The following is a 26,336-nucleotide window of genomic DNA, read 5'->3' on the forward strand; positions in this document are numbered from 1 at the left end:
CCAACAGGTGTTTGATTTAATCCATGGCCTCACATCCCTCACACCAGTCTACTGCACACACATTGAAGACGAAGTTTGTTTGTTATGGTATTACTACGGATGCTAAGGATTGGGTCTGTACCTGTACTTCATGCCAAACTTCAAAAGTACATTGACGCATGAATTTAGGAGTAGGCACCTTTCCTCAACCTCAGCGTCATTTTACCCATATTCCCGTTAACGTAATAGGTCCCCTACACACATCACAAAGACATTGTTACTTGTTTATCATCATAGACCGCTCCACTCATTGTCCCAAAGCCATATCTAGGATTGTGGTGGTGTAAGTGGCAACATCCCTGGCCGGTAATCGCTAAACTGGGATTCGAGTCCCTCGCAAACTCGTTAGTTCCTTTGGTTGCTGCAACTTCTCCCTCCTTGTGAGCTAAAAATGGGGTTTTGGGCCGCCTGTAGGTCTATCTGCTGAGTTATCAGCATCAATTGCCTAGCTCTCCTTGGTCCTAGCTTGGGGGGAGAGTGAGCTTGGGCACTCATTACATGTATATATGGTCAGTCTCTAGGGCATTGTCCTGCTTGGTAGGGCAATGTTACTGTCCCTTGCCTCTGCCATTCATGAGTGGCCTTTCAAAACTGCAACATTTGCCTAATGTACAGTACATCTGCCAAACTCTTGTGGTGGATAGCGAAATTAGGTATCCTTAACTGTACTACTTTTGATAGTAGTACTACTTTCACATCTGAGTTATGGACATCATTAGCGAATCTCCTGGGCATCACCCCACATCAAACATTCCCCTACAACCCTGCAGCCAATGGAATGGTTGAACGTTTTTAACGCACACTCAGAGCAGCTATGATGTCCCGCTGCAATGATCCCAACTGGTTTACTCAGCTTCCTTGGGTCCTACTGGGATAAAGAAATACTCTTAAGGATGTCCTGGATGTCTTTGCAACTGAAAGGGTGTATGACGACCCATTGGTAGTCCCTCCTGAACTTTATCTATCTGCAACCCCCTCCAACAATCTCCAGCGCCTACGTCACGTTTAGTGAAAATTTACTCCATACTGCCAGACTTACAAGACCCCAGCGAGGCAACACATACCGAAAGATTTACGCCCTGCAACAAACGTCTTGGTGGGTAACAACACTACCAAACCGCCTCTGACATCCCCTTACACGGGCCCTTTCCTGTGATCCGTCATACACCGAAGGCTTTCTTAATTAGCATTCGTGGCAAAGAAGAGGGTGTCTCAATTATTCGCCTAAAACCTGAGTATCTCTTGCAAGATGACCCACTTACAGTTTGCCTCTCTAAAGCAGGACGCCCTATTTCACATGTACAGTATATTTTTTTAAGGGGGCAAGCTATGTTTCATACACGTTCATACAATGTAATATATATATATATATATATATATATATATATATATATATATATATATATATATATATATATATATATATAGAGAGAGAGAGAGAGAGAGAGAGAGAGAGAGAGAGAGAGAGAGAGAGAGAGAGAGAGAGAGAGAGAGAGAGAGAGAGAGAGAGGTATGTAGTATATTCCATTTTCTACCAAATAATGAAAAATATATATGTATTTACTTTCTTCCTAATTCCGATATGTAAATAAATCTTGTGAATGTTTGATAATGAAATTTATTATGTCATGGTTGAATGTTTCTGTACTGCTGATGGACTTTTGTTTTGAAATCAATTTATTTATTTTTTTTTTACTTCAAAGTCTTCATTGCTGTTAATGTGTATTTATGAAGCAAAAATTAAGAGCTGTTTACTTTGTAATTTTATAAGTCACATAATATAAAGTACTTTTTTTCACCTGTGTAATTAATCTGTTATTATATATTTCTATATCCTGTAACTAGGCCTTGCAGTATAGTTAGGTTTCTATATACGGGGCCATGGGCAGGAAAGTGATTTATAAGGTGTGTGGATTTGGAACTCGTGGGTTGGGGCTGAATGTAGGGGTGGGAGCGGGGAGGGAGCGGGTGGGGGATGGGGGTGGCGCCACTAGGAACTATAACATGCTTGTCATGTCATGTTATAGTTTATTCGAATATTTGTGACATTCTTGCTCGCAACTACTTGTATATAAGCTCGTTATTGGATGAAAAAAGGTTACTTGCATTCACCTCGTCTTTGTGTTACCTAAAAGTTACGTTGCCAGGATGCTGATACTGGCGAAAGTTTTAGTTGTCTGGTTGAAGTGGTAATGGGTCGAATGGAGGACTGATTCCTTGGTCAGTGTTCATTTTAGTTGTGTTTATACATCGCTACTGTTAGTATCAATGCATAAAGAATTTATTTTATAGACCTTGGTTAGCACCTTCAAGGTAGTCTTGATGGATATTGCATTTAAAAGAAAATCAATAAGGTGAAAACTGCAATGGAATCAATATTTTGTTCAGCAACAAATGTTCTATTTAAAAAACAGTTGCTCTCCAAACCCAGACCAGAGATAAACGCACTCCCCATGTCGCTAACTGATAACCTATCATATAACGTTTCTATTGTTACAAGTTTATAGTTTGCAATATTTGTGCGTTATTAATCCGCTAATAACATTAGTAAAGCCATCGTAGGCCTCTTGTCTATTTTTGTATCAAATTTCAACTGCCCTAATTATACTCGTGAACTACGCTCTATTTACGCAGTTTATCGTGGCTCTCCACGTTACACTATTTGACCCTCTACCTTCGGAGACCTCGGTCCGAGCTACTTCCTTCTCGATAGCCAGTAGCCCTTCAGCACCAGTAGCACTAGCACCAGTGGTCCTCCAAGCTCTCTCAGTTCTTGTTTACAAACGAATAAACAAACATCTCTGCTGTCGAGGCAGATCGTCTATCGGGGAAGTGATTCTCCTCGCTCTTTCAATCGTCACGCAAGTTTTTGAAACATTATATAGAAATCAGACAATCAAGAAGTGTTCTCTATTCCTTTACCAATATCCTCTACCCATGTTCTCCTCCTCTCTCCTCCCCTTGCCTTTCTTTTGTTTAGTATTCCCCAGGTTCGTCTTTGACGCGTGACGATGACGCTAAGCGTTTAATGTTTCCTTTCTTTAATTATAGTTTCTTTGCAATTTGTGTGCAGCGTCATTCTCTCTCTCTCTCTCGCTTTTGGTGTACCGAGACCTTTTCCTATTAACCTTTCAAAACTGGTTCGTGGCCTTAAGTCAGTCTCTCTCTCTCTCTCTCTCTCTCTCTCTCTCTCTCTCTCTCTCTCTCTCTCTCTCTCTCTCTCTCTCTCTCTCTCCAAATTTAAAGTTCCTGCCCTTGGCCTAAAAGTTTTTATTTTGGATTGTCGTCAATGCTCTTCTCAACTGCACACCTGGTTTATCCATGTTCTTCCAGTTCGGTCACCCCCTCCCCACCAGCTATGTCCATACTTCAGCCCAGCATTATTTAAAGTTTCCGAACCTTGACTTCGTGTAAGTAACCACGGCAGCAGTAAAACTGTTACAGAAGACTGGGGACCTCGTAATTCGTTTGGTATTAATTGGTGCTGAGACTTGTTTATTGCAGTTAATACCGTGTTGTGGTCTCAATTTTCAGTGTCAACGTGGGTTTCTTATTGACAAGTCCAAAAGGAGTTGATTATGAATTGAGATTTACGTAAATGAAAAGAATTATGAGAGGGGTTTTCTTGTTATATAGACTTATACACGCGGGTGCCGAGAAATGCAGTCTACGATAAACGTACTGTACATAAAAAAAGAAGTATCATTAGTGAATCCTTGATCTCCTCCCGGAGGGTAAATATCAGGAAAGCGGCCATTGGATGGTTTTGTTGTATAAGGGGGTTTGTTTACAAGAGCAAAATCTCTCTCTCTCTCTCTCTCTCTCTCTCTCTCTCTCTCTCTCTCTCTCTCTCTCTGTTAACGAGTTCAAGAGTAAGTTAGACAAGATCATAAGAACTCAATAAATGCTTAAACTAAATATTACCAAAGAGAAAATGGAGTCTCTGCGGGTGGTCTAAAAAGTCTTTGAGGCATCGAAAATCCTTGTAAACTCTCTCTCTCTCTCTCTCTCTCTCTCTCTCTCTCTCTCTCTCTCTCTCTCTCTCTCTCTCTCTCTCTCTCTCTCTCTCTCTCTCGTGAAGGAGAAAAGTGTTATTTCGCCTTTATAAGCAGGATGCTAGTTTAATTTTTTTTATGAGTGATTAATGTAGTAGGTGTAACAGAACTGCATCTTTTATTTCAAAATATAGTTATTGTGCAAGAATATCTACATACTGCAACTAAATTTATCACGCACGCAAAAACAAACACGCACGCGAGTCGCGAGTGCTTGTGCACAAGCCAAGCTATTTTTTCCTAACAGATGATGACTCCAAAGAAAAACGTTTCTGTCACATCCATTCTTTCATCTGCTGAATAATGGCCACATGTATGTTTGTATCCACTCATCAACATTAGATCGATTCCACTGCTTTGAAGAATCATTATCTTTCCCTGGGAGTCACATAACGGTACCTCGTTTGACCTTTGTGAAGAACGTGGGGCTTGCAGCTCCATCCCAAAAACAATAATATCCCCTGGAGCCCTCCTCTTATAAAGAGACAGGATAGGCGAATAGTCGTGTGTGTTATATATATAAAACTTGCTCCTTTTCCCTCGAAAAAATAAACACTAGAATAGGTCAACCTTTGTGGAATCTTAGTGCATATTGCGGAGTAAGAGTGCTAGCCCCAGGACTTTGTGAAGGTAGCTGTTAGGTACTAACAGAGAGACGAGGTGAATGTAAGTGACTTTATTCAACAAGATAACGAGCTTATAGACAAACAGTTGAGGGCAACAAAAGTTCCATCGATGTGAAACAATGGCAGACTTAAATAGGTTTTTCTCGCCAAACGAACTATCAATGTGTGAATAAGATCCCAGCTATCTTTCTCAACGACTTAGAGGCCCTGCCATCACGCCTAGCCACTGTGACAGACCATCAACCACCCCAGATCCTGGACCACGTGAGTTTTATGGATGCCGCCATCTTAAAAAACTGAACATTTGGCTTCAGTGACCTTTCTATACTTGTGTTTACCTGTGAACTGTGACATTCTTAGTCCCTGAAGATGGGGGATGATGACCCAGGTGCGGTAGGGGGCAACCCAACATATGTATTCACAAATGACTTGATGGGCATAAAGCCACCCAGCTTTGATTGGCAAGGTTCCAACTTGCCACATTCATTCAAAACTTTCAGAAGATATTGCGAACTGATCCTTGCCACTCCCACCTACACTTGCAAACAGGGGCCAGAGATAGTAAACTACATACTCCTCTGGATGGGGCCTCAAGCGGTAGAGATTTTTGACAACTGGACTCACCTCACGGATGAGCAACGTTCCAGTCCGACCGATGTGTGGGAAGCATTTGTTAACTACTTCGAGCCCAAGTCAAACTTCAGGCTCGCCCGCTTCCAGCTGCGCAAACTCATACAGCGGCAGGAGGAGCCGATTGACAGCTATATCAAACGTCTCAAGGTGCAGGCTCAACGATGCAATTTTGAAGGAAACAACCTTGAAGATAACCTCATCGACCAGGTTATCAAAGGTACAGCACATGTCGCAGTAAGAAAAAAGCTCTTGGACCAAGATCCGAAACAACTCACGCTTGACAAAGCAATCGATCTTGCGAGAACTTTTGAGGCAACGCAGGCCCAGCTACAACAATTGGGACACGTCAACAAATCCATCGACGCCCTTCAGAAGGCGAAATCGAGACACCAGAGCCGTCCGAAAGCAAAAAACTGTTTTTTCTGTGGCGGAAAACCGCATGACCGCAAGGACTGTCCCGCCCTAGACGATATGTGTAAACTGTGTTCGAAAACGGGTCACTGGGCAAAGGCTTGTCAAACCACTAAGCGAGCCCGTTCTAAGTCTAGTGTACGCTCCAAACCTCAGAACAGCCGATCGCAGTCAAGCGCAAATGCGAACCAATCACAGCCAAAGCCGCAACAGCGATTCGACCGCCAAGTTAGCGCCGTGAATACGTACGACCTGAGCAGTGACTTTGAAAGCATGTCTTTCAACGCAGTGAACAATGATGCCAACAGATCGGAAACTTACGCATCGGTAAAAATCGAGCCGTGCCCTGATCGCACGACTAACTTGCGCGGGAAGGTCGACACCTGTGCGCAGAGTAACATCCTTCCACTCAGGACATTCCGTAACATATTCCCTCGCTATGTCAACTCGGATGGCATCCCGACATCTACAACTCCGTCCAAGACGACGCTCACCGCCTACAACGGAACCGTCATCCGCCAGCACGGTACCCTCGTACTGCCATGCAAATTTGCCGAAAATGAATGGGTGAACTGTGAGTTCTATGTGGCCGAGACCGATGGTCCTGTTATTTTTGGTCTACCCATGTGCACGAAACTCGGTCTAGTCCCGCTTAACTGTGCCGTTACTCAATCCGACAGTAGTGTGCGTTATACCTCATTGGAAGACATGAAAAGACACTTCCCTGACCGGTTCAAAGGTATCGGTAAATTCAGCTCTGAGCAGAAACTAACTCTGAAGGATGACGCAAACCCAGTAAGACACCCACCGAGACGAGTGCCCATTCAACTACGCGAGCAGATCAAAAGCGAACTCGATCGTATGGTGGGTCTTGAAGTAATACGTCCCGTAGTGGAACCCACCGATTGGGTGTCCAGTATTACATATGTGACAAAACCCGATGGATCTCTCGGAATATGCTTGGATCCAAAAGACCTCAACAGTGCTCTAAAGAGAGGTCAACACCACACGCCAACTGTGGAAGAACTAACACATGTTTTTGCTGGTGCAACAGTTTTCAGCAAGCTCGATCTAAAGCATGGCTACTGGTGCATCCCACTCGACCATGAAAGCCAGCTGCTGACCACATTCAACACCCCATTCGGGAGGTACTGCTACCGAAGGCTCCCCTTTGGACTCAACGTAAGTCAGGATCTGTTTCAGAGAGCGATGGACGAGATCTTGCAAGGGCTACCCGGCGTTGTGTTGATTGCGGACGATATTATTGTATACGCATCCACACCAGCAGAGCATTCCGAGAGACTATCCACACTTTTCAATCGAGCTAGAGAGAGAGGACTCGTGTTCAACCCCGCTAAATGTGTGATATCCGTGTCAGAGGTACAATTCTTTGGCAACATCTATTCCAAAAGTGGAGTCCGACCTGACCCAGTCAAGGTCCAAGCCATCGCTCAGCTCAAAGCGCCGACTTCCATCAGTGAACTACAATCATTCTTCGGAATGGCGAACCATCTGGCACTGTTCGTACCCAACCTAAGGGACCACACCGCTCCGCTGCACAAGTTACTTCAAAAGGACATTGATTTCCAGTGGCATCCTGAACACGACGAAGCCTTCATGTCCGTAAAACAGCTTATCTGCCAAGCAGGATCTCTCTCTTACTTTGACCCGTCAAAGCCGTCTGTAATCCAAGTAGACGCGAGTCAAGAAGCCCTTGGTGCGGCACTACTTCAAGATGGCCGACCTATTGCTTTTGCATCGAAAAGTCTTACAGACACCGAAATGCGCTACGCCAACATTGAACGTGAACTATTGGCATGCGTCTTCGGTGCCGAACGTTTCCATGCATACATTTACGGCAAACCATTTGTCATCGAGTCTGATCACAAACCACTCTAAATGATTAGTAAGAAGAACTTAACTGCCGCCCCAGCACAGCTGCAACGGACGCTCCTGCGTCTTCAGCGCTACGATTACGATATAAAGTACAAACCCGGGAGGTAGATGACTTTGCCCAACAGCTTATCGCGACTCCCAAAACACGGCGCCGACAAGCCAATAGACTTGAATATCAAAGTGTGCTATGTACAGTTCAGCAACAACAAGCTAGCGGAACTCGGAGGCGCAACAGCTAGTGACGACGAACTTGTACTACAGTGAACCCTCGTTTATCGCGGTAGATAGGTTCCAGACCCGGCCGCGATAGGTGAAAATCCGCGAAGTAGTAGTAGTGACACCATATTTACCTATTTATTTAACATTTATATTCAGACTTTTAAAACCTTCCCTTGTACGTAGTACTGTTAACAAACTACCCTTTAATGTACAGAACACTTAATGCATGTACTACAGTACCCTAAACTAAAACAGGCACAAATATTAAAGGCGATTTTATATCATGCGTTTCCTAAACACGCCAAAAAGCATGATAAAAAATGGCAACCAATGTTTTGTTTACGTTTCTCTGATCATAATGAAGAAACAAACGCATTTACTGTACACATCTGTGTATAGGTTAGTTTTTGCATCGATTATATTGATTATTCAGTACAGTATGTTGATTTTGTTATTACCAATATGTATATATATATGGGTTATGAAAAAAATCCGCGAAGTGGTGAATCCGCGATGGTCGAACCGCAAAGTAGCGAGGGTTCACTGTACTGCAGAAATATATCATCAGCGGATTTCCCGAGAAGCAGAAAGACTTGCCTGCCGAGATCCGTAAATATTGGCCATATCGCGACGAACTCAGTATCGAAAATGGTCTTATGATCAAGGGTGAACACCTCATGGTCCCGGAAAGTCTGCGTACACAGTACCTCGAAACTATTCATGAAGGTCACCAAGGCATCATACAACACGTAGCTCTCCCCCTACAAAAGACATATACTGTATGTGAAATAGAGAGGCGAACAGTAGGTGGGTCCTTTACAGGAGATACACAAGTTTTAAGCGATCAATGGAGACCTAGTCTTCTTTTCCATGAATGTTAATTAAGAAAGCCTTCAGTTTGCAATGGATAGTGAGGAATGGGCCCATGCAAGGGGCGTCAGCGGTGGTTTGCTAGTGCTGGTTCACGAGGACATGCATTGCTGTGTTTAAATATCTCTGTATGTTGCTTCACTGGAGCTTGAAGTCTGGTGGCAGGGAGTAAATTTTTCCACAATGTGATGTAGGCACTGAATATTGTGGAAGGAGGTTGCAGGCCAAAAAAATTCAGCAGAGACGACAAACAGGTCGCCATACGACATTTCAGCCTCCAAGACATTCTGGGCATCATTAGGAGTAGTCCTTAATCCCAGGAGTACCCAAGGAATCTAAGTAAACCAGTTGGAGTCATTGGAGTGGGACATCAAAGCTGCTTTGAGGGTGTAATGGAAACGTTTAACCATTCCGTTGGCTGAAGTGTTGTAGGCGGTTGTCTGATGTGGGGTGATGCCCAGGAGATTTGCTAGTGATGTCCACAATTAAGAGATGAAAGTGGTACCCCTGTCAGAAGTCATGACACAAATTGGAGATGTCTGGAAGTGTCGAAGGACAGCCAAGGTGCGTTTGGCAGTGAAGGGCAACGTTGAGGTGGAAGTACATGCTAACGTATCAACTACGAAGTTTTTTGGGTTTGAGTGCATCCTGTGTTTGGATGCAATAAAGAAATTGAAAGGAGTGACGGTTATGAGTGAGGAAATGGTAATATTTGGAGTACAGCCTAATAAACGCAGCAGTTATGGGCCTGCGTTTAAGTACCCATAACAGTGGTGGGGTTAAAGTGAATGAGAAAGACTTCAGTGCAGTGCTTGATCCTGTGGCTAAGTGTTGGACAATGGACTGGAATTGGAGAGATAATAAAGAGCCAGTGGTGCTTAAGAATACGAGATGTGAATACGCAGTCCCACCTGAGGCACAACAGAGATATGAGGAGGAGGTGCAGGAGTGGATACAGCTGGGCTGGCTGTAGCCGTATGATTAGGGTAAGAATGGCTATACTAAAGGCTTAATTCCGGTAATGGCAGTTATCCAGCCTAGCCAGGATAAGGTGAGGCCGGTGATGGACTTTCATGAGGTCAATACTTACAGGCAGGCAGTTAATTCTAATAGCCAGGCCTTCTCCATCACGAGGCTCAATACTACGCAATACTCTAGAAGTTTTATTCCAGCTGTTACCAAGTTGTGGAATGATCTTCCTAATCGGGTGGTTGAATCAGTAGAACTTCAAAAGTTCAAAGTTGGAGCAAATGCTTTTTTGTTGACCAGGCGGACATGAGTCTTTTTATAGTTTATATATGAAATATTTGTTTTTGATGTTGTTAATAGTTTATATATGACATGTCTGTTTTGACGTTGTTACTTATTTTAGAATTATTTATTGTTAATTTGTTCTCTTCATTTATTTATTTCCTTATTTCCTTTCCTCACTGGGCTATTTTTCTCTGTTGGAGCCCCTGGGCTTATAGCATCTTACTTTTCCAATTAGGGTTGTAGCTTGGATAGTAATAATAATAATAATAATAACAGGAGATGCAGATGTATGCGCAGACAAGTTACGTTAATGGCGATAGATGGGTGCCATTGTAACATTGATTGATCTTGCCAATGTGTATTTGCAAATACGAGTAGAGGAGAGATTGTGTCCATACCAAACAGTTATACAGTATTTGGATGTAAGAAGTACTGCCTTTCAAGGTTTGGATTTGGCTTAAATGTTGCCCCACTGGTGATGAAAGCGGTGATTAATGAATTGTTGGAGCAGAACACAGTAGTGCGTGATGGTACATCCTCATATGTAGATGATGTGCTAGTTTGTGAAGATACGGTAGCAGTGAAAGATGTAATTATTCATTTGGAGAAATATGAGTTGTCGTCTAAGCAACCTGAAAACATGTAGGAAGGCACGCAAGCATTAGGCCTGCAGGTGTGGGGAGAGAATGGCAAGTTGCGGTGGCATAGGAATGGTACTGTACCAGAGGTACCCAACCAAGTGACACATTGCGATATGTTTTCTGTTTGTGGGAAACTAGTTAGTCATTACCCTGTGTGTGTGGATGGCTGCAAGTGGGTATGGCGTTCATGAAGCACAGAGCGAGTCAGACGACGGAGAAATGGGATAATAGAGTGATCGACAGTGCAGTGGTACAGTACCTGCACGATACAATAGCAGCTGTGAAGATAAGTGATCCCGCAAAAGGTAGATGAGAAGTTGAAGGGTCAGTGACATTGTGGGTTGACGCGACTTCATTGGACTTGGGCGCTGTGGTAGAGATCGGTGGATATGTGGTAGAGGATGGATACTGACCGAGAAATGATGAAACCGGACATATTAACATGGCAGAGTTGGATGCGTTAATACAAGGCATGAACCTTGTGTTAACGTGAAGTGAAGGAAGTGGAAATAAAGATGGACTCTGCAACTGTGCAGCAGTGGATATCAGATGGATTGACGGGAAAGAGATGATTAAAAACAAAGGCAGTTAATGAAATGTTAATTCGGCGACGGGCTACAATAGTGACGGCTTTAGTTGTGGAGTACAAGTTACAAGTATCCATATCACTGGTCCCTTCTCATAAGAACAAGGCTGACTCGTTGACTCGTGTACCAGAGAAATGGTTGAGAAAGCCAGATGTGATGCCATCAATATGTGCTGCCATGGAGGATACAGTTTACAATTTTGTAAGACGGGTGCACCATGAGATGGGACAGCCTGGGGTGCAGCGAACTCTGTATTACCTGCACCGGTGAAGTGGAGTAAGGGAAGCTTGAGTGTACGTCAAGTATTGCAGCAGATAGGGATGGATGTAACGCACTATCGCGGGCAGAATTACCTGACAATCATAGATTGTAGTCCATAGTGGTTTGCTATATGGCGCCGGTTACGTATGCAAACTAGCGAGTGTGTGATAGAGCAGCTAGAAAATATTTTCAATGAGCGTGGAGCCCCAAAAGAGATTCTGACGAATAATGACACAGCCTTTAAAAGCACTAAGTTTGCAGAGTTCACTGATAAGTGGGATGTAAAGATGAGGTTCAGGTGTGCTTATGTAGCATCAGGTAATAGTGACAGGGAGATGTCACAGGGTAGTGAAAGTGATAGCTACAAGGAAACAGTGTTCAATAGGCGAGGCTGTGTATCTTTATAATGTCACACCCCAAGATGACTGAGAGGAAGAGACTGCTCCTGCAAATGTGCTGTATGGATATGTCGTGAAGCTGCGTAGAGTAGGTGAGACAGCACAAGAGCAACAGGCTGCCACAGGAGCATATAAAATTGGTGATGCTGTGTGGGTAAAAGCGTCAAGTGGACGCTGTGACACTCAGTTTGGAAAAGGGAGAATCACAGGCGGTGTGTCACCTTAAGCAGTAGAGGTGGATGGAATACCATGGCATATCGCGGATTAGTGCAGATGTAGTACCTCGCAAGAATAATGACCATAAAGATGATGATTGGGATTGGTTTGTGTATATGGCCCGACCGACAATACAAAATGAAGTTTATTAAACAATAGCGAATGAAGTGCAACAGGTATTGGAAAATGATCAGCTTGAGGATGGCCCCCAAAGATCTACGTGTGTTGCGGCGCATACACAAGTGTATATACGCTGTGGTGGTGACGAGTGTGAAGAAAGTGATCGAGTACAAACATGGTGTAATGTGGTTGTGAACTAATAAATTGTGCTGGGTTGGGGAGACAGTTAACAGAGAAAGGAACTATTGTTCCTGCACGTGCAGAGACAAGAGCAGTAGGAGTAGGGCGATAGGATTGATAGAGGATAAAGTGCAGTGCACACGAGCGGGGTAAAGACAAAATAAAAAAATTACAGTGATACAGTGAGAAGTGTATGAGTAGTAAACTTGGGGGAGAACTTAGTTATACAAGAGGAACACAGTGAGAGACTGATGTCGGTAGACATATTGGGGATTCTAAATGATAAGGGAGTAAGCAGCCGGTTGCCGGTTGGAAAGGATTGCACCACGTGGCATGAGGTGGCTGAGCCGGCAAATGGAAACACAGACCTCGGACAAGTAAGTTACACTATTACAATTTCTCTCAGCTTCACATAGTTCATTCACAGTAATAGGGCCAAAAGAAAGTTTCTTTATTAAGTAATCCTATAGTCTGTACCACACCACAGCCTTCTTCAGTTTGAATGTTGAGTAATAATTCACCAGTATTGGTATGATTGATTTCCTTCTTAGTGCTATATGACACTGGAGTTGCTTTTAATTCCAGCTGTTCCTCTAATTCAGAACTTCTGAATGCTGTTTGTGTACTACAGAATAGACTACAGATTCATTACCACTATTGTATCAGCTCACTCACCTAAAATAAGTAATGGTTGTTATAGTGTTGCCAATTCCATTAGCGTCGACTCTTCTTGGTGGAATTCAATCTTACATATGTATTATTAAAATTAATTTATTCCTCTTAAGTTACATTACTGCTACAGCTCCGAGTGACTTCTGACTTGTGACTCTACTCATCATGTAAACAAAACTCTTGTATAAAAAATATGAAAATAACAAATGAGCATTGCTCATAAAAGACTGGATCCTACTGTAATACAAAAGTAAGGAGAATCGCATCCTATCTTTGAGACAAATAATAAATGATTAAATTCTTCATAACATACACTACTATACATATAATTTATGTTTAAACATGTTATATCAAGGCAATACTGTGCCTCATTACTTTCAATACACTTTGCGCATGTATTTACATATTACAGTACCCCTTAACTTGACATTTTTAAACACAAGACTTACCCGGTGGTTATATAAATATAGCTTCAGTCTCTGACGTCCCGGCAGAAATTCAAAACTCGCGGCAATCGCAGATTAAGTAGCCAGGTGTAACACCAGCGCCCTCTGTCGCGAGGTACTTAGAACCATTCCATGATTCCTCAGATTTTCTCTGCCGCTCACGCCGGCAACATCGTAGGATATTCACTCGTTATTAACCTGAATTTTGGCAGTTATCTTGGTGATATACTACTAAATTGGTTATTGGCATTCGCTTATTTTGATTTTCTTTGGTACAGTATTTGATCGCTATGTTCATAGCTTAAAAGGTAGGATTAGAAGTTTTTTCAACCAACTGTAAAACTAACGAACCTCTTCTAGAAAACAGTGGCGGAAGCAAAAAACACTATGACATCACAGTCATATGACGTAAACTACGTAGTTATTACGTAGTATGACTTGCATTTTCATTTCTTTTTCCATGCAGAGAATGGAAAGTAAACTCTACTTACAAACTAAAAGTAGTTAAGTTTTTATAATATAAAAGGAATATATTATTTATAAGAATATATTTGTCCTTTTAGTATACTTTATTTAGAAAATCGTTGATCTATTTTCAGAGTTCAAATAAAACTAGCGTACAGTTAAAGTTATGCCATGTTGTTTTCACACAATCGATACAGTATCACAAATTACTTTGCATCGTTATTTATTTTTGTTTTCGATATTGGGATTTCTAATATTAATCAAATTACCTATTGAATTCTCATTCAAGCCTTTGGCGGAAGATTAATATCTCTCGCAGCGGGCAGGTCTAATTAATATATTACATTTTATGTACTTTCTTTTTACTAGGTAAAAGGCTTACATGTCTTTCCTTTGGTCTTATGTGAAAGAGTATTAAAAAGTGAAATTTTCAGTGCTAAATTAGTGCAGTAATTTAATCAGTCAGTGGAGGGTGTGTCTGCTTGAACCTATCGTTATCCTAGCCTTAGACCTCTTCCAAGCTCCCCAACCTGGGAGAAGGAATGTCGATCGGCGAAAGGAAACGAGAGGCGTTAGCGCTCGAGCAGACGTCCCCTTTAGCATTCCTGTTGACGCTTTCCAGAACGCTTGTCCTCGCCATGGGTAAGGCGAGGTAAAAGGGTTATCTAACGCCGAGCGTCAGAGCTTTGGACAGCAAGTTACTAATGCTGCTGTAAGAGTTTGACACGATGTTTGTAACTGAGTGCAACTTCTTTGTCTCTTTTGTTCGATGAGCGAGCGTTCTAGACGTGACTGGCATAGTTCTGAGCGTCTGAATCGCGAGCGTCATTGTTCCGAAAGTCACGTGGCGCCGAGCGTCAAGCAATTGCATGACATCAAGCTTCCAGCAGTTGGACTTGACGTCGAGTGTCAAGCAGTTAGACATGATGCCGAACGTCAAGCAGGTGGACTTAACGCCGCGTTTCAAGCATAGCTCCGAGCGTCTAAATTGTGAACGGCATTGTCCGAGCGTCAAGCAGTTGCATGGCGTCTAGCGTCCAGTAGTTGGACTTGACGTCGAGTGTCAGGCAGTTAGACGTGACACCGAGCGTCGCACAGTTGCATGGCGTCAAGAGTCTAGCATTTGGACTTGACGTCGAGTGTCAAGCATGACGCCGAGCATCAAGCAGTTAAACGTGACACCGAGCGTCGAGCAGTTAGACGTGACGTCGAGCATCAAGACTCGGACGTTGTGGTTACATCAGTAGGGCCAAACGTCGAGATCGCGAACGTCTTAGTTCCGATCGTAATGACCGTGAGCGTCTAGCGTTGGAACATTGTTACGCCAGGCACTATATTAAAAGGTAAAGAAATAAATATTAACTGGAAAGATATTATTTTCTCAGACCAAGGCCCGCTTGAACTAACTCTTGGTGTCGGTTGGAGGACGAGAATTAAACCCCTAAAAGCATTGAGGCCAGAATTCAGGACCTTAAGGAGTTGACTCCTAGGAAACAAGACATCTCTACCTTGGTTAGAGACTTGTTGGAGGAAGGGATTGACGATCTCTTTTCCCCTATTTATCTTTTAGAGGAATTCTCCTAGGAGAGGTTCTTAAGATCCTCCTTCCTTCAGTTGACATTAAGAAACTCATGAGTTTTTTTTCTGAAGAGTTTCCGATTTATTTTGTGCCTGCTGCTCCTCGTCCCGCCTTCAGAGTTTTCGCTAAGGAAGGCGTCGAAGGAGTCTCTTGTTTACTAAGATGGTGCTGTCTCGATCATCTAATAGAGCTTTGAGGATGATGGGAGACTGGATGCAATCCAAGTATTCCAGGATAATAAGGGTGGAGGTCTAGCCACGTTAAGGTCGAGGACCTTGTGGCAGCCCCACAGAGACTTTTACAGCCCCCTGGGTGGATCGCTGAGTCTCTCAAGGAATGCAGTTAAATGAGGCATTAAAACCTATGAAGCCAGCTTCCTTATCAGGTATGCCAGGATAGCAAGGGTGGTCTAGCCACGTTAAGGTCGAGAACCTTGTGGCAGCCCCACAGAGACTTTCACAGCCCCCTGGGTGGATTGCTGAGTCTCTTAAGGAATGCAGGCAATGAGGCAGGATAACTTTGAATCAGAAGTCAGAATTGAGGTACGCACCACCCTTTTTTCTTCCTCTCTTCTTCCTCAAGAGTTGGTCAAAGACACAGGTTTTGGTGTCTAAATCAGCAAGAAAGTTTCTGCATACTTTTTCTCTAAACCGCACCGACAACGGTAGGAGCCAGACTTAACTACTTCTGGCGAGCCTGGGAGAGGAGAGGAACAGACCTTTAGTCCGTGCTATTACTAACGGATGGATGCGAAATCTTTTTCCTAATGAAACCCCCTTTATTAGTTACTCCGATAGACCTCTCTGCCAAATAGAGACAGGAGCCAAAGGGACAGGCTATGCAACATCAAATGTATCTCTTTTTGGAGAGGGAGGCTATTGTCCGGTCCTGGATGTAACTGCTCTCAGCGCCTTCGTTCAGAAGTCAAAGTTCTCCATGGAGACATCAGAATCAGTCCTTACAGCAGTAGGAAAGGTCCACTGGATGGTCTCTTTAGACCTCCAGGATGCTTACTTCCACATCCTCATCCATCTGTACTTCAAGCAATTCCTGAAGGTTTGTGTGTAGGAGGAAGTTGGGCTCTTTGTTTCGGCCTAAGCACCACCCCTCAAATAGGTGGTGCATCTGCTAGGACCTGTCGTTCTTCTAACTATAGACCTCTTCCAAGCTCCCTAAACCCTGGGAGAAGGAATGTCGAACGTTCTAACCATAGACCTCATCCAAGGAATGTCGACCATAGACCTCTTCCAAGCTCCCCAACTCCTGGGAGAAGGAATGTCGAACGACAAAAGGAAACGAGAGGCTTTTAGCTCCCGAGCAGATGCCTCCTCGAGCATGCCTTTTGACACTTCCCAGGACGCTCACCTTCATCATAGAAAAGGTGAGGTAAAAGTTTTTTTGTCATCTTCGGATGACGCAGCGCCCAGACGAGGCTGGCGCCAAGCTTCCAGACCTGAAGAGGAAGGTGGACACGGTCAATCAGCGTCCTATTATGACACAGCAAGCTTCTGGTTGTAGTCTTTGGAGCAGTCCTGAGCGTTTTTTCATTCTACCGAAGAAAGCTCTCCTACCGAACGTCCTTTTAGGATGTCGGCAACTGTCAAGAAACGTCCAACTCACCCAGTTGCAGGACAGCTGTCTTAGCCTGGCATGACCTCTGTTCATGCTCCTCCACCGTCAGATTGGTTATTGTCCTCTGGACGCTCTGCGTGTTCTTTAAACGGCATAGAAAGAGAGCTTGTGGTAGACGTGACGTCTCCTGTACCGCAACAGGTTGACCCTATTTTAATATGCTGCAAGATATGCAACAGAAACTCTCTCTTTGCTCATGCAGGTTTATCAACCGGCAAACAACAAGAGAGTAGCAGGCCTGGACCCTAAGCATCAGGTAACTTCACACCTGGACACCAAGTGTCGTAAGGCTACTAGTCGAGAGGTTCATGTTGACGAACGTCTTTACAACTCCCCCGTTAAATGTCGTGTTTTAGCCACTTTAACCCAAGGAGTCAAGTAGACAGACATGACGTTGAACGTCCACCTAACGTGACGTCGAGCGTCCAGCGGAACTTGACGTCGAGCGGCCACCTAACGTGACGTCGAGCGTCCAGCAAGACGTGACGTCGAGCGCCCAGCAAGACGTGACGTCGAGCGTCCAGCAAGACGTGACGTCGAGCGTCCAGCAAGACGTGACGTCGAGCGTCCAGCAAGACGTGACGTCGAGCGTCCAGCAAGACGTGACGTCGAGCGTCAAGCAGAACACGACTTCGAGCGTCAAACAGCTCGTGACATGGACATGTACGCATTTTCACTGTTCAAAGTCATTACAAAGTGATGCAAAAGTTTGTGTCACACGAAAGGACGGATTGGCTCTAGTGGCCCTCTTTTGGCCCTCAGAGAGTGGTTCACAGAGGTACTGGAATAGAAGGTAGACACTCCAAGAAGTCTTTCATTAAGAGTAGATCTACTCAAACAACCCCACTTGGAAAGGTACCATCAAAATCTCCAAGCTCTTCATCTAACTGTCTTCAGATTATCGAAAAACTCACAAGAACTAGAGGTTTTTTCGAAGGAAGCAGCTAGAGCTTTTGCAAGAGCAAGAAGGACTTCTACCATCAAGGTTTACCAATCCAAGTACGAGGTTTTTAGAGAGTGGTGCAGAGTCAACTCTCTTTCCTCGTCCATTACTTCTATAACTCAGATTGCTGACTTCCTGTTATATCTTCGAAGGAAATGCAATTTTGTCATCCTCTACCATCAAAGGATACAAGAGTATGTTAGCAACTGTATTCATGGCACAAAAACTTGGACCTTTCTAATGTTAAAGACCTACAGAAACTTCTTAAATTGGTTGAAACATCAAAGCAACAGCTCAAGGATTCACCAGCTTGGAATCTGAATATAGTCCTGAAGTTCATTATGAGTGACAGGTTTGAGCCCTTGCATTCAGCTTCATTTAAGGACCTCATGATGAAGAATATTTTTGGTCAGTCTGGCGACAGCTCAAAGAGTCAGTGGGATTCATGCTTTTAGCTAAAACATTGGTTTTGTCAAGATAGCAAAGCTATCTGCGCATTGCAGTTAGGCTTTCTCGCCAAGAACGAACGCCCTTCTCAACCTTGGCCGAAGGCTTTTGAGATTCCGAACCTTTTGGATGTGATTGGCGAGGAGTTGGAGGGAGTTTTGTGCCCAGTTAGAGCCCTGAATTTCTATCTGGACTGTACGGAAGAGTTGCGGTCTAGAAGTCCTCGTTACAGATGTCGAAGAATGCACTTTCATTCTTCATCAGGCTCTTAATAAGAGAAGCTCATGCACATTGCTGTGAGGCAGACCTCAAGTTTTTAAAAAGCCAAAACGCATAAAGTTAGAGCTGTAACAACTTCGGTGGCCTTCAAGCAGAATAGATCTCAAGGACACAACATTTTGGAGGCGTAAATCTGTGTTCGGTTCACATTATTTTGAAACGTGTCCAGACTCTTTATGAGGACTGCTTCACTCTGGGACCATTCGTAGCAGCGAGGTCAGTAGTGGGGGAAGGATCCACTACTACGTTCCCATAATACCCTTTTCTACTCTTGGAACTTTTGTATTTTCATGGTTGTTTGTGGAGAATGCGACAGTCTTCCACAATCATTGATTGTTCCAACACGGAGTACTTACCTCGAACTACTGTACTTTCTTAGGGGTATCTGGGATCTCCTCCCATCCGACCAGAATTTTGTGTAGTTTACCCTATTCCCGATCTCTATGCAGGGTAGTCTCTGGCGGAGTGATACGCGTCCAGAGACGACCCGGGGTCAGAGAGCATGCTTTCTCAGGTCTCGCTCCTCAGTAAGTTTCTGGTCGCGTTAACACACCGACGATCTCTCTTAACCCAGTGCGACCTTTTGTATCCCCGATCCCTTTGTGTCCCACGCGTTTCCCACGTGGTCCCTTTGTGTGCTTCCCTTCCTTTCCCTCTGTGTTCCTGTGTCTCACGGTATATTGCTAGTGTGTTATGGAGCAGCCCCGTCGTTGCCCTGGGCCTATGGCCGGCAAATCGTGTAGCGCTATTCTCTCAAAACCCGAAGTTGACCCGCACTCCTTGTGTTCGTCGTGTAGGGGCAGTGTGTGTTCCCCTACAGCCACGTGTCCGGAGTGCGAGTCCTGGAATGAAGTGCAGTGGGTGCGTTACGGCACGAAAAAGAAGAAAGCCTCTCGATGGTCTCCTAGGAAGCCCAACGTATCTTCGCCTCTCGCTTCGCCCGGCGTCCCGTCGGATAGAGCTTCTCTGCCTTCTCCCCCTACCCAGAGTAGGGGTCGAGGTAAGTCTGTTGCGGGGAAGTGGCCGGTGGCCCTTCCCCAGGAGTCTGAATTACCAGACAGTGGTATTGTGTCGTCTGTCCAGGCAAGTGAGGGGCCTGAGGGAGGGGTGGGTGTGTTTTCGGGGGACGGGACCCTGGACAAAGCAGGCCCCGTATCTTCGGACGATCCTATGTGGGGAAAAACGGCAGCAGTTTCTTCCCCCGCCTATTCGGCGGGCTTTTCAGGTGCGTCAGCAGCCGAGGGTACCGCCGAGAAGGACGACTCGCTGCCATCAGACGCCCTCGTGTGGGCGCCTCCCAAGACGCCATTCAGATCACCCCACAGAATGGAAGAGGAGTTTGAGGCCTGGTTCCCCAACGAGGAGCTCCCCCGCTCCCCTCCAACACCGTCAGCGTCGTTCCCAGCGGTTTTTATGGAGCCTGTGTCATCGGCCGGACCCCATGCAGAACCAACAACGACATGTCTACTTTTGGACCCTCCAACAGGCCCTACAGGTCTTCGGCTTCCTCGGTTGAGGCCTACTCCTACTCGTCAGATGAAGGAGCCCCGAGAGACCATAGAAGGCGACGGGATAGGTCTCGCAGGAGGCGTTCACGTTCGCGCTCGAGTTCAAGACCCCGCCACGTGGATAGACGTCCAAGGTCCCCCAGGAGGAAGTTCAGGAGAAGTGTTTTGCCGTGGGAAGAATGGGTACGGGTTTCCATCCCACGTAGCCAACTACTGGGGGCAGCGGCCGTCGCGGGCACCTCGGAATGACTCCCTAGACCCCGTTCACCAGTAGGTTTCATCGACGGGAGCAGATTCGACCAACGGAGGATCTCGTCTCATCAGACGACGAGGGACAGGTATAGGTCCGTGAAGGTTCCGACTCCACCCGCCCAGGGGGAGAGTCGCCCCTTCGTTCTGGCAGCCGCGGCCCCCCTTCAAGATCTCCAAGGAGACGTCCGGAACGGGAGAGGTTCTTTTCCTCGACGGGCAAGCCCGCGGACCCCTGGTCCTCCAGAAGAAGGGAGAAATCAAGCGGCGATGCCCGTCCTATGGTCTGTAGCGAGGGAATTAGACCACTCCAAGAGGATGCCACCTCCTGGTACGGCTTCCACCGTCGGAGGTCCTTCGTCACGAGAACTAGGACCCCCCACGGACAAGAGAGAGGATAGGGAAGAAGGCTCTCCAGCGGAGGTTTCTGCATACCGTAGAGTCATAGGCCTCATCCGACGGCACCATTGGCTGGATGAACCGGAGCCCTCGTCTGACGAGTTCGGGCTCTCGAGCCTCAACAGGATGGTGGATGCACCCGTTCAACAGAAGCCCTCACTAGCTCTCCCGGTGGCTAGAGACGTGAAGCTGAGATTGGCACATGTGAGCAAGGTAGTGGCCAACCATGCGGAGGCCCCCAAGAAACAGAGCGACTCTAGACTGCTCCAGGGCCTGAAGACTCAGTCGCGGTTCTACCTCCCGGAAGGACACCGCGCGGGACCCTGCGCAGTAGAACCAGCAGTCGCCATCTTGGAACAAGGCACAGCAGAAGAGAGGGCGACCACAGCCCCGGTTTGTTTCTCGCCAGCGGAGACCGCCATGATGGAGGAGTTGTCCAGGGACTTGATGCATGTGTCATCCTGGCTGGATTGGTGGGCCGCCACTCTGATATCATTCCAATCCTCGCACGACCTAGCGGTTCCAGAAAATCAGGCCCTGCTGAAAGAGCTGATCAGCTCGGGGGGTAAGGCCCTGAAGTTCCTGTCCTATCAGTCGATTACGCAAACTGGCAACTGGATACTGAGGAAAAGGGACACTGTACTCAGCAAACTGGTAAGGCGGCTCCCCGACAGAGAGGCGAGGTCCATGAGGAGTCTTCCACTGTGGGGCGAGACTGTCTTTCCCCTCAAGGAAGTAGAGGAAGTGATGGAGAGGGTGAGAAAGCTAAAGTATGTGGGGAACCGAGACCTCCTCCAGCAAGAAGATCCAGCCATAGGAGACCTCCTTCGTACGTCCCTCTTCCTCCTCGCGCCTCACCTAGCCAGCCCAGGAGAAACGCTCCTACTATGTCCTGGCAGCAGCCTTCACACCCCTCCCGTAGGGGATGTTCAACCACACAGTCAACATTCAGGCCCTCCTATTCGGCCTCCAGAAAAGGGCGTTCGGGCCGTGCCTCCCGAAGGAGATAGGGAGGGAGGCCCCCTACTCCTCCCGAAGCCTCAGGTGGGGGGATGCCTCAGAAATTCTTGGCAAGCATGGCGGGACCACGGGTCGGATCTGTGGACCGTGACGGTCCTTTAGGAAGGATACAGATTGCCCTTCCTGGCAGAACCCCCACCTCTGATACCAGATCTACAGGCGGAATAGTTGGCACCGAAAGACCCCCTGAGAAGGACAGCCCTACAAGAAGAAGTCTCTGCTATGCTAGCGAAAGGGGCAATGGAGCCAGTCAAGAACCCAGGCCCAGCGTTCTATAGCAGACTCTTCCTGGTGGAGAAAGCGACAGGGGGCTCGAGACCAGTCATAGACCTCTCAGCCCTCAATAAGTTCGTGTGCAAAACCGACTTCAAGATGGACACTCCGAAGTCGGTCCTAGCGGCCTTGAGGGAAGGAGACTTCATGATGTCGATAGACCTCAAGGACGCATACTTCCAGATCCCTGTCCACCCCTCCAGCAGGAAGTATCTAAGGATGAAATTGGGTACCCAAACGTTGCAGTTCAAGACCCTCTGCTTCGGTCTATCCACAGCCCCTCAGGTCTTCACGAGGATCTTCGCGACAGTCTCAGCCTGGGCACACGAACAGGGCATCCGCCTGATTCAGTACCTGGACGACTGGTTGTTGCTTTCAGACTCGAGGGAAGTACTGAGGGGGCAAGGCGCGAAGCTCCTGTTCTGCAACTTCCTGGGTATCACCATCAACCTGGAGAAGTCCCAATTGATACCCTCCACCAGGATGGCCTACCTCGGGATGGTCCTGGACTCCCGGTTGGCGAGAGCATTCCCTTCCGTGGGGAGACTAGACAACCTGAGCCAGATCCTACGGCCCTTTCTGTTGGGTCAGCCCAGGAGGGCCAAGGACTGGCAGAGACTGATAGGTCACCTCGTGTCATTGGAGAAGCTAGTCCCTCAGGGGAGACTCAAGCTCAGGAGAGTTCAGTGGAACCTGAAAGAAGCCTGGAACTAGAAAGACACCCCTCACAAAGTAGTTCCGGTGACCACGGAAATGAAGGAGGTCCTCGAGTGGTGGCTCGACACTTCGAACACCCTCAAGGGTATGCCCTTCGCAGCCGACCCTCTGGAGATGCTCCTCTTCACGGACGTCTCCAAGGAGGGTTGGGGTGCTCACCTCCTTGACAGTACAGCGAGAGGAAGGTGGGGACCCGAGGAGAAAAACCTGCACATCAATGTACTGGAAATGATGGCAGTACAAAGGGTATGTCTGGAGTTCGTCCAGAAGCTCCGGCGAAACACCGTGGCGTTGATGTGCGACAACGCCACCGTAGTAGCCTACATAAAGAAGCAAGGCGGACTAAAATCAAAGGAGTTGTGCGGCCTCAGGTTGGAATTTCTGGAATGGGCCGAAAGGGAGCAGATCAGGATCTCGGCCAGGTTCATTCCAGGGAAAAGGAACGTCCTAGTTGATGGCCTCAGCAGAGTGGGTCAGGTGGTGGGGACCGAGTAGTCCCTTCACCCAGAAGTGGCCAAGACTCTGATCCAGAAGTGGGACTCGCCGGTAATAGACCTCTTCGCCACAAGACTAAACGCACAGCTCCCCGTGTTTTGTTCTCCTGTGCCAGACCCGGGAGCAGCGTTCGAGGACGCCTTCCAGCATCCCTGGGACAACCTCGACGTGCACGCCTTCCCTCCCTTCGGAATGCTCAGACAAGTCCTCAACAGGGTGAGGAGAGCGAACAACCTATGGATGACTTTGGTAGCGCCCTGGTTGCCAGAGAGAGAGTGGTTCGCGGACCTAAAGGAACTGGCGCGCCTTCCACCTTGGCCCCTTCCGGACAGGTCAGACCTTCTCCGGCAACCACACTTTCAAAGGTTCCACGAAAACCCTCTGTCCCTCTGCCTTCACGTGTGGAGGTTATCGAGCGTCTCCTGAGGAAGGAAGGTTATTCGGCGAAGACCACAACGAGGATGTCGGGTTACCTGAAACGGTCTTCGGCCGCTCTGTACCAGGCAAAATGGGCTACCTTCACGAAGTGGTGCGCCGCTAAGAATATCAAGCCGTTAAGAGCCTCTATCCCGGACATAGCCGACTTCTTGGTCTATCTCAGGGACAAGGAAATCATGTCCATCCCAGCCATTACAGTGATCCCTCGCTACTTCGCGGTTCGACTATCGCGGATTCACCACTTCGCGGATTTTTTTCATAACGCATGTATATACATATATCGCGGATTTTCCGGAAATTTCGAAAATACCGCGATATGACCAATGGTGGGAGATAGGAGAAAGTAAGGAAAATTGAATCATGATTGATTTTCAATATACTGTAAATGAAACTTTGAGGAGCAACAAAGATATCATTTGTTAGAGAGATAGAGACAGGTAAGGAATGGGAGGTAGTGAAAAGTAGCCCACGAGAGAGAGAGAGAGAGAGAGAGAGAGAGAGAGAGAGAGAGAGAGAGAGAGAGAGAGTGCGCTGTTTTAAATGTAATAAACAAAAAAATTTGATAGGTTATAACACATTGGTGCTTATGTAATATTAACTGTATAGACGGTTTGAATAAGTTAAGAAATGGTATAAACGATACTTTGTTAGTGTATTCGTACACTCTCAAGAGCGGCAGCTAGACGTCAGCTGATCAGATCACAGCCAAAAGTAAAACAAAAAAAAGTCAACACTACTCGATTTTTAAAACACACCCGAAATTTAAAAACAAAAGTACACGCTTTCTTAATGTGCAATTAACTATTTAAAGAGTAGCAATTTTCTAGAATAAAATGATGTTTCCCAAAAAATAGTGGTTTGCTGATGAAATCGGATGCCGTATTTTTAGCAACGATTGAAATGGATGTAAACTCGGCATAATTTTTTCGTTTCATATTTAATTGACACTAAGAAAACTAATTTTTGTTTCTTCATCTATATGTAAGTATTGTATAACACGAAGATAGAGAGAGAGAGAGAGAGAGAGAGAGAGAGAGAGAGAGAGAGAGAGAGAGAGAGAGAGAATGAATCAGCTGTTGTAATCAAATGCCGTGTTTTTGTTTCATGAGAATTTCATCGCCACGACTAACAACAACATACTGTACTGAACTTTACAGTATTATACAGACTACTGTAATATGATAAAATAAAATATTTGTAATAACCTATCTTATATGAAATGGGGCTATTTTTTTGTTTAAAATTTACATTTACGTACGTAAAACAAATCTCTCTCTCTCTCACTCTCTCTCTCTCTCTCTCTCTCTCTCTCTCTCTCTCTCTCTCTCTCTCTCTCTCTCTCTCTCTCTCTCTCGTAAATTGTTTTCCTGCTTTGCTACGTATGTATGATTTTATATAGATACAGTAAATAATATTTGTAATAACATATTTTCTAAAAGCTTTTACTGTAATATCATTATTTATCACTTTCATCATGCGCGTTAAATGCCTTCGTTTGTATATTACGATCGAAGATGGAGCGTACTTTATGACGCCACCGTTTCAGGCGGCGTCATAAAGAAAAACATTTGGAAGTCCTAAGAAAAATTAAGTAAAACATTGATAATAACAAAATCAACATACTGTATAATCAATATAATCGATGCAAAAACTAACCTATACACAGATGTGTACACTAAATGCATTTGTTTCTTCATTATGATCAGAGATAAACGTAAACAAAACAATGGTTGCCATTTTTTATCGTGCTTTTTGGCGTGTTTAGGAAACGCATGATATAAAATCGCCTTTAATATTTGTGCCTGTTTTAGTTTAGGGTACTGTAGTACATGCATTAAGTGTTCTGTACATTAAAGGGTAGTTTGTTAACAGTACTACATACAAGGGAAGGTTTTAAAAGTCTGAATATACATGTTAAATAATTACGTAAATATGGTGTCACTACTTCGCGGATTTTCACCTATCGAGGTCAGGTCTGGAACCTATCTACCGCGATAAACGAGGGTTCACTGTAAAGGAGTTCGAGCAGCCCTAGGTCAAGTCTTCCTCCTGAAGGGCATCGACCTAGGTTCCTCCAGTCACATCTCAATGCTCATCAAGAGCTTTGAGCAATCATGCCCTCCGCATGCGGTTAGAGTGCCCCAGTGGGACATGGCTAGGATCCTGAAGATGCTGCCAGAACCTCCCTTCGAACCCCTAAAGGACATCCTAGACAAAGAACTCACCCTCAAGACAGTTTTTCTGTTGGCACTAGCTTCGGCAAAACGAGTAGTGGGACTTCATGGACTTTCATACGAGGTGTCACACTCGAAGGGCTGGCGTGAAGCTACCTTCAAGTTCATATCATCCTTCGTGGCCAAGACCCAGA

The 26,336-nt window shown here is 45.7% G+C and overlaps 1 protein-coding gene across 5 annotated transcripts in view; it reads left to right on the top strand.

Annotated features, from left to right (window-relative positions):
* nvd (neverland) overlaps positions 1 to 26,336 on the top strand; it is a 579,107-nt gene that overhangs the window by 345,205 nt on the left and 207,566 nt on the right. Inside the window, exon 1 of one of the 5 annotated variants that reach the window (XM_068356836.1) lies at positions 12,520 to 12,783. The exons of the other annotated variants lie outside the window; for them this stretch is intronic. Coding sequence (XP_068212937.1) covers positions 12,658 to 12,783 — 126 coding nt within the window. The 5' untranslated portion in view covers positions 12,520 to 12,657. Of the gene's footprint in view, positions 1 to 12,519; positions 12,784 to 26,336 lie in introns of those variants that run through there. 5 annotated transcript variants of the gene reach the window in all.

The sequence above is a fragment of the Palaemon carinicauda genome, chromosome 33 (assembly GCF_036898095.1).
Source record: "Palaemon carinicauda isolate YSFRI2023 chromosome 33, ASM3689809v2, whole genome shotgun sequence".
Taxonomy (NCBI): Eukaryota; Metazoa; Arthropoda; class Malacostraca; order Decapoda; family Palaemonidae; genus Palaemon; species Palaemon carinicauda.